Source organism: Artemia sp. Qi Xiang Cuo, chromosome 7 (assembly GCF_049724085.1).
Source record: "Artemia sp. Qi Xiang Cuo chromosome 7, ASM4972408v1, whole genome shotgun sequence".
NCBI classification, from domain to species: domain Eukaryota; kingdom Metazoa; phylum Arthropoda; class Branchiopoda; order Anostraca; family Artemiidae; genus Artemia; species Artemia sp. Qi Xiang Cuo.
Window position 1 is genome coordinate 78,464,909 of NC_142800.1, and position 14,158 is coordinate 78,479,066.

Genomic DNA, 14,158 nt, shown 5'->3' on the forward strand with positions numbered 1-14,158 from the left:
CCCCCCCCCCCCCACGTCCGTCGTTCCCCCAAACACATCCAATCAAAATTTTGAGATAGCCATTTTGTTCAGCGTAATTGATTTCCAGATAGAAAATATGTTATCAGGAGGAAACTCCCCCACAACCCTCGGGGCAAGGAAATGATGGGCTTGGGGGGGGGGGGGTGGGGTAGTTGCCCTCCAATCACTTTCGACTATTAAAGAGTACTGGCCCTTGAATTCAACAATAGCCTGTTTGAATGTCTCACAATCGTAAACTTAGAGCTCTTCCCTGAGTTGTGGAAGTTCTCAATATATTTTCTATCTGGAAATCAACTACGCTGAACAAAATGGCTATCCAAAATTTTGATTGCATGTGTTTGGGGGAATGATGGGCGTGGGGGGGGGGGGTAGTTGTCCTCCAATCACTTTCGACTATTATAAAGGACACTATCCCTTTGGATTTCCAATCGAATGAGCCTTTTTTGAAGTTTCTACGACAGCGCCTTCTATAAAATCCTTATATGTCCCCAGGGCATAACTTAGAACCCTTGCCCAGAGGGTTTTGGGGGAGTGTCCTCCTCAAAAACATATTTTCTATCTGGAAATCAACCAAGTTGAACAAAATGACTATCTCAGAATTTTGATTGGATGTGTTTGGGGATATGATGGGCTTGGGGGGGGCTATTTGCCATCCAATCAATTTCGACTATTAAAAAGGGCACTAGACCTTTGAATTTCCAATCGAATGAGCCTGTTTAGAAATTTCTACGACAACATCTTCTATAAAAACCTTATATGCCCCCAGGGCACAACTTAAAATCCTTGCCCTGAGGGTTGTGGGGGATTGTCCTCTTCAAAAATATATTTTCTATCTAAAAATCAACTATGCAGAACAAAATGGCTATCCAAAATTTTGATTGGATGTGTTTGGGGGAATGATGGGCGTGAAGGGGCTAGTTGCCCTCCAATCACTTTTGACTATTAAAAAGGGCACTACTGTGGGGGAAGGCTAGCTGTCCTCCAATCACTTTTGATTTTTAAAAAGTGAATGGGCACTAGCCCTTTGAATTTCCAATCGAATTAGCCTTTTTTGAACTTTTTACGAAAACGCCTTCTATAAAAACCTTATATGCCCCCAGTGCATAATTTAAAACCCTTGCCCTAAGGGTTGTGGGGGAGTGTACCCCTCAAAAACATGTTTTCTATCTGGAAATCAACTATACTGAACAAAATGGCTATCTCAGAATTTTGATTGGATGTGTTTTGGGGAATGATGGGCGTGGGGGGGGGCTAGTTGCCCTCCAATGGCTTTTGACTATTAAAGAGGGCACTAGGCCTTTGAATTTTTAATTGAATGAGCCTTTTTTGAAGTTTCTACGACAACGCCTTCTATAAAAGCCCTATATGCCCCTAGGGCATAACTCAAAATCCTTGCCCTGAGGGTTGTGGGGGAGTTTCCTCCTCAAAAATATATTTTCTATCTGGAAATCAGCTAAGCTGAACAAAATGGCTATCCAAAATTTTGATTGGATATGTTTGGGGAAATGATGGGCGGGGGAGGGGGGCTAGTTTCCCTCCAATCATTTTCGACTATTAAAAAGGGCACTAGAACTCTCGATTTTCAATCGAATGAGCCCCCTTTGAAGTTTATACGACGACCCTTTCCATATGAAGTGTCTCTGGGGAAAAAAATAATAATAAATAAATAATAAAACATGGGAGCCGTATTGCCTTTCCTATAGGCAATGCTATAGCATTGCCTCTGATACTACCAAGGTAAGTTAAGCTGCCCACCTTATCAATCTTTTCATTACCTAACGTCACCTTTTCGTCTTCACTCATTCCTAGCCTTAGTCTTCTTAACATTAATTTTCATACCTATTCTAGCACCCTGAACTCGCAAAACATCTAAAACTTCATTCATTTTGCTCACACTTTCATCTAGGATGCTTAAATAATCCGGATAACCTAAGCCCTGAAGACTTTTTCCTCCCCATTTGATTCCGTGGTCTTCCATTGCCTTTCCTGTGCTCCTTAAGACAAAGTCCATCAAAATAATCCATATAATGGGGGATAGAACATAATCCTGCTTAACTCCTGATTTAATACAAAACCAGCTGCTAACCCCAATTCCTATTTTAACCGCAGCAGTGTTATTCTCGTACACATGACTAAATTTTCTGTTTATTTAGTTTATAGTCAGAATACATTACTAAGGGTTTGATTTACAATGTGTGTTTCATTTAAAAGAACTTAGAAACACCATCTTCCTGTTTTGAAATATTTTCTGCTTATAATCGAATGCTAATAAATGTCCACTATAAGCCCTATAATTATTATCGCGTTTACATGTGATTTTACAGTCCCATTTTTTGATTGCAAAAAAACAAATATGTGCTAACCCAAAGTATCATCCCCTTGTTGTTTCTCGTTTGTCACCGTAGTGTTTTTTTATTTCTGCATAAAGAATAAATGATGGTAAATTTTTCGTAGTTCATATTATTGACTTAAAAATTAAGTAAATATTTCACTCAATGCCTTATTTTTATGATCTTTCTAAATATAATAAGCATTTTTTCCGCGAATGAATTGTACCCCCTCTCCTATATATACCAATGCAGGGTTTATATTTGCACATTAGGGGGGGAGTGGAGGTAAAATTTATATCTGATGCAAGTGAGACTTTACCCCCCCCCCCCTAATATGCAAATATATACCCTAAATTGGTATATATAGGGGTGGGGGTAAAATTAATTTGCGACGAAAATGATTATTATGTTTGGAAAGAGCATAAAAAAAGGCATCGACTGGCATGTTTACTTCATTCGTAAATTAATAATATGAACTGCGGAAAACTTACCTAAATGATTATTCTTCATATATTTTTTTCGATGACGACAAACTACATAATTTAGTATCACAGACAAGAAGTATGTAATACTTCTTGTTTGTGTACAGTACACTACAAAATATTGTGCTTGAATTAAACACGTTTTTTGCTAAAAGTAACACCCCACTCGTTTTTTAACATTACTGCTGAAGGCGCTGCTTATTTAAAGGCAACAAACTTGAAAATTTAAAATGAGGCTGAATTTTCAGAAAAATTAAGAGATAAGGACCTTTTGTCAACTGTCTTCTTTGATCAATAATACAGTACTCAAGAAAAACATCCGTGTATGAAACAAATCAGAAGAATTGTATAAATTCTGAAATGACAGTGCGGGTTAGATTTGCGCCAAGTCCGACTGGTAAGTAGCCTAACCCAGGCCAGCCTATGCAGTTGAACCAAGGGTTAATAATGAAGCTTTTAGGAATGTTTAATATGTTAAAGTTCTAGTTTAGCTACTTTTGGCTATCCTAGGAAGGGAGGTCAATATCTATGAAATCATATTATTGAGTTAGGAATAAAGTGAATACACCATTTGATGCCTTTTTTTATGCTGATTACGAATATAGGCTAATAGCCTAAGCATTTCCATCGGAAATGAATTTCAGCCCCCCCTCTATATAGGCTATACCTAACCTAACCCTGAATTGGCCTATATAGGGGGGGGGCTGAAACTCATTTCCAATAGAAATAGCCTACTTATTATATTCGTAATCAGCGTAATCAGAGGCATCGAATGGTGTATTCACTTTTGTCCTAACTCAATAATATGATTTCGTAGGTATTGACCAGAAGGGATTAGGTTAGAAAAATGAAACTTTCAGGGATGGATCTACAGACTAAAGTATGTCCTGGAAAGGTATTTTGAAGGACCTACCTCCACTTCTTCTCTATCTAGAAGGCAATGACCTTATATAACTTTAAAAAAAATTTGTGTTATAGTAATGAATCTGGCAAAATAGATCTTCTTCTTAAATGAAGCACAAGAAAACTATTTTCAGCTTCACAACTTTGCTCAATCTTAATTTATGCAGTTTCAAAGATCTGCCAGTATATTTCCTAAAATTAGAAAAAATATTGATATGGCTATAATTTCTACTTACATTGCAGGAATGGCATTTTAAAAACTAAACCTAGAGAAAATAAAACTAAAAAATTAAAATTAAGGTAGGCTATAATGTTGCTTTGTGAAAATTTAATCAATATATACCTGTCATGTAGCCAAATTTCTTAAAAATTAGGAGAGGGTTTATAAAATAGCATGGCAATACCCTCACAGAGTATATTTTTGGCCCTGAATTCTGTGGTGCCATTTCAGAAAACCTCTGGGGGGGGGATATAATTTCTTAAACCACATTGGCTTGCCATAATATAAGAAAGGGAAACAATCAAAAATCCTCAGGGATTTTTTTGAGGGTTTTCCTGAGGAAACCCTCAGAAGGGGGCAGGGGGCAAAGATCAATTTTTAGGTCCCTATCCAGACTCAAAATGTAATTACTCTGTTTGACAGACCACTCTTCAAATTAGTCTTTGAATACACATTAAAGCTACATAATTTATTTAGATTTTGCCTTTTGCAACCTGGTTAGGGACCAAAATATTTTTAGAAGTTGGAATATTTACCACACAAATTAAAAACTGAAAGTTAAATGTAATTACTTAAGCAATGGATATCTCCTTGGCTTCATTTTTACAAAGTCATCCACAAGCTTTTCAAAATCAAGCTCCTTCACTGCAGCCTTTTCAGAGAACACAAGGAGCAAATGCAAAAGTCAATTGTTGTCTGAAGGTAATCCTTCACAAATGTCAACACAGAGAAAAATGGTTCATTTGAGCATGTTGTGAGCAGGAGTGTGAGGACTACCCTCACAAATTCAAGAACCTCAGAAAAAGCTACTTTCAATTCTCCTAGGCTTTTGAAAAGATCTAAAGGATTTGTTGTTTTTTGTGGAAGCTACACCACATATGCATGAGCTATCAAAGCCTGACTCTTCAGCTCTATAACATCAATACCAGCCTTATTGGAGTATGTAGCAATCCCAAGAAGTAAATCTGTGTTCATGAAGTCTTTGGATTTGGGGTTAAAGCATTGTGTGGCTTCTAGTACTGGCAGATGGACAGAAAAATACTCTTCAAACTCATTTGCCACTCTGTCCAAAACCTCATGGAACTCTCTTTGTATTTTCTCTTCTGTTCTTGTGCCCTCAGATTCAGTGCTGTGATTTCTAAGTGTTGATGTCATCAAACAGTCCCTGAGTCTTCCAGATATCTTCTGAACTCATTTTGATTTTGCTGGTATGGTTGAAGCAAAAGCACTTGTTTCCAACAGATCAGCTCCAACATTAATAGCCATCTCCTTAGACTTGCTGTATAGCACTTGACAATACTCAACATTATGCATTGTCTTCAGTTGGTTTTTGTTGTGGTGATTAAAGTGCAGGTGTCTCAAATGATCAGACCTGGGACCTGTGGCTGTTCAGAAAGAGGGCTGATTACTGCAAGAACTTTGTGAATGACATACAAACTGAATATGAAGGGAAACAACTCTAGTTGATTCTTAAGACCTCTAGCTTCTGCTGCTTCCTCCCTGTCAGAAGATTCTTGAACAACTGACAGAACTGCAAGTATGCAGTCATATCTTACCAGAATCTTAGCCTCTGATCTATACCAGTAAGATCAATGTGTCACAACTGTCCTTTCAAGCATTAGCATGGACATGTTGGCAGTTTTCTGGGCCTCATCAAACAACTGGTATTGAGTGTTGTAGTTAGAAACAAAACCATAACTATTTGCAAAACTGAAAATACTGACAAAATTCTTCATTTTTTCTGCATACAATCACCAATAACAAGGTTAAATCTACAGGAATGACAGTGAGTGGACATTGCTTGCAGTGCTTTTTCTGAGATGGGCCTGTACTCCTGATAAGTGTCTGATCATTACTCTTGCCCTGTCATAGCACTGTCCAACACATTTTGACCAGTCAAGGCCAATATGCTTTATTTCATTGTAAATAAAGCTGACCAAACTCTCAGCATCTATCTTGCACATGTGGTAGCAACCTATGGCTCTTCTTTTGACTTTCATGTCATGAATATAGCACACTAATATCCCAAGTTGTTCCTTTTTTGAGAGGTCTTTTTTTTGTCAGCAAGAACAGCAAAATATTTTGCTTCTCTGACTTCTTTTGCTATAGAACTTTTATTTTATTTCCTATGACCTAAATGTATTCATTTTGGTACTTGTGTGAATGGCCATAGGCCTTGTGAGACTAGTCCATCAGGTCTGGGATGATTTGTGTTAGAAGACCTACCATCTCAACAAAATTTCCTTGATTGGCACTGGACTCTCCTTCATCATGGCCACAAAACACAAGACTTTGTTTTCCAAGTAAGCTGTAGTTTTTAGCAGAACTTTTACATACTGTCTATTCTCTAATATTTACTTTTCCTGTTCTTTGGAGAGGCATGAGGCAACAGATTTGGCTGTCTCCATCTGAATAGCTTTAAATTTGGTCCATGCTTTGTGCCAGTCACTGCTTTTGTGCTGCCTTACCAGCTCTGGAATGTCTTTTAACTTTCTCAATCCTATGTCAATGAATGCTTTTGTGCCATATCTTCTCATAATATCATATGATATTATGTTTTTAGCATGCCATATCATAACTTATGGGAAACAGTATAATGTGACAGGCTGAATATGACAAAACCATGCCAAAAGAGATATTCTTCAAATGGGTGACTTTGCTGCAAATCTTTGAGTGTCTTCAATTTGCTGTTTTCTAATGACCTGGTTTTGGTTTTTCAGGAATAAATTGAAAGCAACAAAAAAAAAATTGGAAAAGGAAGAATAAACTAAGAGCTTCAGAGTTGAAAATTGGGCTCCTCAAAAAATCAAGGGGGCCATGTCCCCCCTGCTCCCCCATACAGCACCACTGCCCGGATTCATTATTGAAAGCCTCATTTTCCCAATCCTACCCCTTTCCAAGATAGCCAAAAGTAGCTAAACTAGAATTTTACAGGTTCAGACCCCAAAGAATGCCTAGAAGAGGGGCTTAAATAGAGAACACAAAAAAATGAATTGAGTAGGCCTAGTGTTTTTCCCTTTGTTCCTAGCCTATGTCAGTCTTGTAATCATGGTTACCCTATGCCTATCCACTGTAGTTCTACCCTAGATGGATAGCCATGGATCATAGACCATTGATCAACACTTTTATTCACTTTCACAAAGTTGCAAAGGATTATAATTAAAAAACTGGTAAATATTGAGCAGTTCATATAATTGACCTACAAATAAAGTGAACATGCCAATTGATGCCTTTTTATGCTCATTCTGAATATCTACAACTACTACTAACAACTCACCGCAGCACCAAGCTGCCTGAGGCCAACACAGCTACGCACAATCCTCCTCCACCCCAATCTATTCAAAGCCTCCCTTTTTACACCCGCCCACGAAGTTCCCATTTCCTTTAAATATTTCTTTATGACGTCCTCCCACCCCAGACGGGGACGACCTGCTTTCCGTTTAGCCCTAGATGGTTGGCTGAAAAGAACAACCTTCAGCAATCTGTCACCCTTCATCTGCACAATGTGCCCTAACCACCTCAACCTTTCTTTCATTATAGCCCTAGAGAGCAGTATTGAACCACATTTTTGTATAGCCTATTGTTTGAAATACGGTCAGTAAGCCAGGAACCCAGAACAATCCTTAAGCAATTTCTCTGGAAAACATCTAGCAAATCTTAAATCTACTTTTTGGAGCACCCATGCCTCCGAGCCATATTTGACCACTGTCATCACTGTAGCTTATAATATTCTAATCTTGGTTTGCAGACTTATCTTCCTATTCTTCCAGAATTTTTTTTGCTGTGAAAAAACACCCTGAGCCTTGGCTATTCTATTTTTAACATCTTCACTGCTCTCACCATCTTTACTAATAATACTACCAAGGTAAGTGAAGCTGCCCACATGATCAATCTTTTCATTACCCAACGTCACCTTTTCGTCTTCACTTATTCCTAGCCTTGGTAACTTAGTTTTCCTAACATTAATTTTCAAACCAATTCTATCACCCTGAACTGGAAAAATCTCTAAAACTTCATTCATTTTGCTCACACTTTCATCTAGGATGCTTAAACCATCAGAATAATCCAAGTCCAGGAGACTTTTTCCTCCCTGTTTGATTCCGTGGTCTCCCATTGCCTTTCCTGTGCTCCTTAAAACAAAGTCCATCAATATAATCCATATAAAGGGGGATAGAACACAGCCCTGCTTGACTCCTGATTTATTACAATACCAGATGCTAACCTCATTTCCTACCTTAACCGCAGCAGTGTTATTCTCGTACATAACACTAATTACTTTAATGTATTTGTCTGGTATACCGTACAAAGGTTAAATCTTTACTAAAACTCTTCTATCAGCAGAATAGAACGCTTGCTCGTAGTCTATAAAACTGAGGATCAAAGGTGTTTGAAAACTCAGGCACTTCTCAATTATCTGCCTAAGAGTTAAAATTTGGTCGACACATCCTCTACCTTTTCGAAAACCGCACTGCTCTTCTCTTAAAACTTCGTCTACAGCATCTCTCAGTCTAAAAAGTATCATATTACTAAGTAATTTGCTGCCTACAGAGACCAGACTAATCCCTCGATAATTACCACACTCACTTTTATCACCTTTCTTATAAAGTGGCTTAATTGAGGTTTTCCTAAAATCGTTAGGTACTTCCCCTTTTTCAAAAATCATATTCATAATCTTCAATAAATTATTTCTGACCTCAGAGCCACCATATTTAAGAAACTCATTTACCACCTCATCAGCACCTGGAGCCTTATTATTTTTTAATACTTTTAGTACTGTTGCTAATTCCTCCTCACAAAACAAATCTTCCTTCACATCCAAAGTATCACATACTTTTTCATTTTTCTCTATATTTTTTCCTGCAACTCTGTCTTGGTTAAAGCAAGTTCTCAAAATGTTTGGCCCATCTCCCTTTAGTTTTTTCCTTATTGCTAATTGCGACCCCATTCCTATCTTTAACTGGGACAAGTCCGGATTGACTACTCCCTCTCAATTTGTTAACGTGCCAGTACAAAATTTTACTATTATGCCGTCATCTGCATCTTCCAGATTATCGGCAATTTTATCCGTGTTCTTTCTGAATATATTAATTGCTTTTCTTGCCAATTCAATTTAAGCCCTTTTAAGACCCTTGAAAATAATAAGTTCTTTCTATTTTTTTTTATATATATATATAAAAATGGATTAAAACATTTGTTTCAAACTTACTATTTCATTATAAATATATTTTGTAAAAGTTGTAAAATTCACAAACATTGATTTGTCAAGATTAAGTTGAATAAAAACATTCAAAACAATTCCTCCATGTTTTCTTCTTGTTCTGTTAGGCCAATTAAAAAGTAGTTTTACCTATTTGTAAGAAAAATATCAAAGCCAACAGAAGAAACATGGTGGATAGAAAAATGGAGAAACTGTTTTGAATTTTTTATCCCACTTAATTGTGACAAATCAGTGTTTGTTGATTATATAACTTTAACAAAATGGATTTTAGATTTAAATAGTAAGTTTGAAACCAATGTTTTAACCATTTTTTTACCAAAAAAATATAAAAAGAAATTATCATTTTCAAGAGTCCAAGAAAGGCTTAAAACTGATTTTGCAAGAAAAGCAACTATTATATTCAGAAAGAGAATAAAAAATGGCATCTAGTGGCTTGTTCATTTTATTTGTAGGTCAATTATATGAACTGCTCAATATTTACACAAAAATCAACACCAAGTAAACCTTGGCTTTCTGGTAGTAAAAGTCAAAATGACTGGAAATCAAGCCCTATAATGATTCAAATGTTACAAAAATGATTCAACATCACAAAAATCATGATTTTGTATACAAGATAAGCTATTCTGTAATATCCCTGTTCTTTTGCACTATGATCTTACATCTGAGATCTCACATCTTTCTGCAAAGATTTCTGTTCTTGTAACTCATCTTTGTTCTAAGATTGTGCAGCTCAATGATGTTAGCAAAAAGTGTGAAGGGCACCATCTTTCTGCCATACAGAACAATTATGAGAGAACTTTGATGAAAGACGTTTGCAAAAGAATGCTATAAGATGTAAGATCTTAGTGCCAAGATTTCACTTGTAAGTGTTCTTTGTCAAAAGATAAGATCTTAGCCCAGAGATGAGTAAAAGAACAGTCCTAATATATCTTTGGACTTTTTATTTTCATATAGGTCTTTCTACTCATGTGGAAATTTTTATTTTGTGGTTGGTTCTGTTTCTGTTGTTTGTAAAAACTCATGACATTTCTTATGAGCAGCCCAGAATCAAAATAAGATCTTACAGCCTCTGCACTTGCCAGGGATGTCAATTGGAGAGGGAGAATTTACCCCTATAGTTTCAAACTACCTTCTCCTTTGTATCTTGGCTTAAAAAAATAAATCCAGAAAAATTACACAAATAAGTTTTTTTTTCTTGTACGAATCAGTGTAAGGGGTTGGAAGGGTATGGATTTCCACAGGGGGGTATTTTCTGCAGTAGAAAGGATTTCCTGCAGTAGAAAGGATTTTCTGGGTACTATGTTTGTGTTTAAAATTCACTTTACCAAGCAAAGCTTGGTCCCCTGGTATTCAGGCCTATGCCTATATTTTACACTAGCATAACTCTTTCTTCCTGCTGACTGATTAGTGTTTGTCATAAAAATAACCAAGGAGAAAAGATTCAATCTAGGTATGCAGTACTGTAAAATATAGTCTATGCCTAGTAGGAATATATATAGTTGCATATGGATTGCTCCATTATGTAGAGGGTGATAAACTGATGCAATGTACCTTTAGTAATGAAATAAGGGTAAATATAGCCTAGGTAAGATTAGGTAAATTTTCTAAATAACTCACTAATGAAATAGCTAAAAATACACATAGTCTTCCTTTAAAATTAGAATTTTATCCTGAATTCAATTAAAAAATTCATTTGCATTAGAAATGAACTTGTCATCACCACCCCAATGTGTAAATATATGCTCTGAGTAGTAGTCTATATATGCACTTAATTTACCATAAGTTACTCTTTTCTTCAACTTAATTTCCCAGCTTGTCAAAATAATGGGAAATTCATTGCATATAAGTAACAATGGGTTTATTTAAAAAAAAAAATATATATACATCATCGATTCCCTGAAGCAATGCTTGTGCGGGAGAAAACCCACCTAATAAATCAAAAAACCAAGAAACCAAAAAAGAAAAAAAAAAAAAAAAAACATAATTAGAGCTCAACTTACCGGACCCGAAAACCAACGAACCTCCAAACAACACCCAACAAAATTATAATAATTATAATCATATTCAGCTGCAACTAAACCCTCCTCAAAAACAAAACTTAAGTGGCGTGGAATAACCCATTCAAAATATACACATCAAAACAATGGTTCTTTAGTGACTTACGAAAATCCTGAAAACCCCCAACATTCCTCAAATCCTCTGGCAAACTCTCCCAAACTAACGGAACAACATGGCGAATTGAAAACCTAGACCTAGACGTGACCATAGCTGGTCTTCGCACCAACTGAGAAGATCGTGTCAAATGATCGTGAGTAGTAGACGCAAGACTAAACATTCCTGAAAAACATGATGGTAACTCCGAAGCTAAATATTTAAACATAAACAGAGCATTATAGAATACACATATTCCTGCCAACGGTAGAATTTTATACTCGCGGTAAAGATGCCTCACCAATACAGATAGGTCAATTTGATTACCATAAAGAACTCTAATTGCCATATTCTGTGTTACGCAGAGCGGATGGAGGTGAGTTACGAATGTTTTTTACCAAACCATACAACAGTAAATGAGATATGGGTGAACCATAGAAAAATACAACATTCTCAGAATTTCACACGGAAAAAGATACCTAAGTTTACGCATAATACCAATATTACGAGACGATTTGCTGTTAACAGATGCAATATGGTCTTTAAAACTAAGGCTTTCATCAATTATAACACCAAGGTATCTAGTACTAGTAGATCTTACAATAGTATGGTGCCCTACTTCTATATTATTAATCCATGGATAATGTCCAGTAATTCTACCATAAATCAAAAAATTCGACTTATTATGATTCAGTTTCAATTTATTTACTCGCATCCACTTTTCAATCGAAGAAATACCTTGTTTCAATATAGTCATCAACTCATTTTCAGTTCTAGCAGCTACGGTGAAATGGGCATCATCAGCAAAACATGGTAGAATTCCTTTAGTACCGTAAGTATCAAGGTCTAAAGAACAAGACACATTACTTGAAGCTCTACAAAGGTCATTAATATAAACCAAAAACAACAAAGGACCCAAAACGGAACCCTGGGGTATTCCAATGGAAATATATTCAATTTTAGATGTAACTCCATCCATCACGACACACTGAGTCCTTCCACTAAGAAAACTAACTATCACATTTAAAAAATCACCACGTGTACCACTACTATATAGCTTTTGAACTAGTATATCATGATCAACAGAGTCAAATGCTTTAGTAATATCCAAAATATCGAAGCTATCTTCAGACCCTTGTCTAAAGCATCATTAATAAAAGTTGTTAAAAACAAAACTGCATGCTCTGTAGAATGATGACTCCTAAACCCAAACTGACTAGAACTAAAAAATTGTCTTTTTTCGAAAAAACTTACCATCCTACTATGAATCAACTTTTCAAACACTCTAGAAATAAATGGCAGTAAAGAAATCGGTCTATAATCACTAAAACAATTCTTATCCCCTCCTTTAAATATCGGGATAACATTCGCGTACTTTAGACAATCGGGAAATATTCCAGCTTTTAAACAATTATTTATCAGTCCTAAAAAATGACTAGATATAACAGGTAATATCGACTTCAAAACCTTCAACGAAATAAAATCGCCTCCTGATGCACCATTTTTCATATTATTTATAACATCAAATAATTCATCAATAGTTACAGATTTAAGGTACACAGACACATCACAATCTTCAGGTAGGAACTGACGAAAATCTCCATCTTGATCAAATACTGGCACCGATGATGACACACGCTGCCCAATAGTAGCGAAGTGATTATACATCTCATCTGCAACATTATTATTCATTCCCATATTATCTGGACGGATCAAGACGCTACCAGGGCAAGTCACCGACTTAATCAATTTCCAAGTCTTACTCGGGTTACCCTCAACTTTTTTAAATTTAACCTTATAATATTCTGCTTTATTTTATCATGAGGATCATTGCTCCTTGTTGACAACTTATATAAAAAACGTCTTCTATTAACTGACTGTAACAAACTCTTTGTAATCCAAGGTTTATTCGTTTATTCTCTTCTGTATTCCTGACACTTCACAACATTCCAAAAACGTATCCTTAATCTTACCATACCAAAGCTCAAACTTCAAATTTAAATCTAATTCTTCTTGTAAAAATTTAAAGTCTAACTGTTCTATCCTAAGCTTAAATCTTGAAATAGTATTTGAGTCAACTATTAATTTCTTAGGCTTAGGGCGAGCATCACAATTAATATTAATATTCTTAAATATACCCGGAACTAATATAGCCAAACCAAAGTGATCCGAAACATCATTTAACACAACACTCGACGAATCATGGGGAACATTCAAAAATACATTATCAATTAGAGATGAAGATGAATCCGTCACTCTAGTACAAATATTTACAGCAGGATGCATCCCATAACCTAACATTAAATTCAAAAAATTCCGGGCTTTTAAATTAGATGCTAACAATTTCAAATCAATGTTAAAATTTCCACGCACAAAACACGGCATGTTCTTACGAGTTAGAAGGTCCATTTGTTGCTCTAATAATTCTAAAAAACAATCTACACTAGCTGAAGGGGGGCGGTAACAAACAGCAATAAAAAATGGGTCACCATTCTTATCAGCCTCCTTAACAAAACACTCAAAAATCATCTCTTTATTAACAGACAAATCATCCCTAACCTTCACAGTCAAATCAGTTCTAATATACAGGGCAAGTCCTCCATGCTGATGGTGAGTACGGTTCTTAACATACATATTATAATCTAAAATATCCAATAGTCCAGAATTATTATTCATTAACCATGTTTCAGTAAGTGCAAGAATATGAAAATCAGATAGCATACACAGCTCCGACAAATAATCCAATGTACTATTTAACCCCTGACAATTCAAATGAAAAATGCCAAGTTTATCCGGTGCCAGTCTAGTATGTAAATCAACTGGGCACTTATAA

The 14,158-nt window shown here is 36.0% G+C and overlaps 1 protein-coding gene across 1 annotated transcript in view; it reads left to right on the forward strand.

Moving 5' to 3' along the window:
* The first annotated feature begins 3,058 nt into the window (after nucleotides 1-3,058).
* The window catches only part of GluRS-m (putative glutamate--tRNA ligase, mitochondrial), a 62,330-nt gene continuing 51,230 nt past the window's right edge, over nucleotides 3,059-14,158 (forward strand). The window contains exon 1 of the mRNA XM_089091728.1: nucleotides 3,059-3,230. Within this exon, the coding sequence (XP_088947854.1) occupies nucleotides 3,194-3,230 (37 nt within the window). The 5' untranslated portion in view covers nucleotides 3,059-3,193. The remainder of the gene's footprint in view (nucleotides 3,231-14,158) is intronic.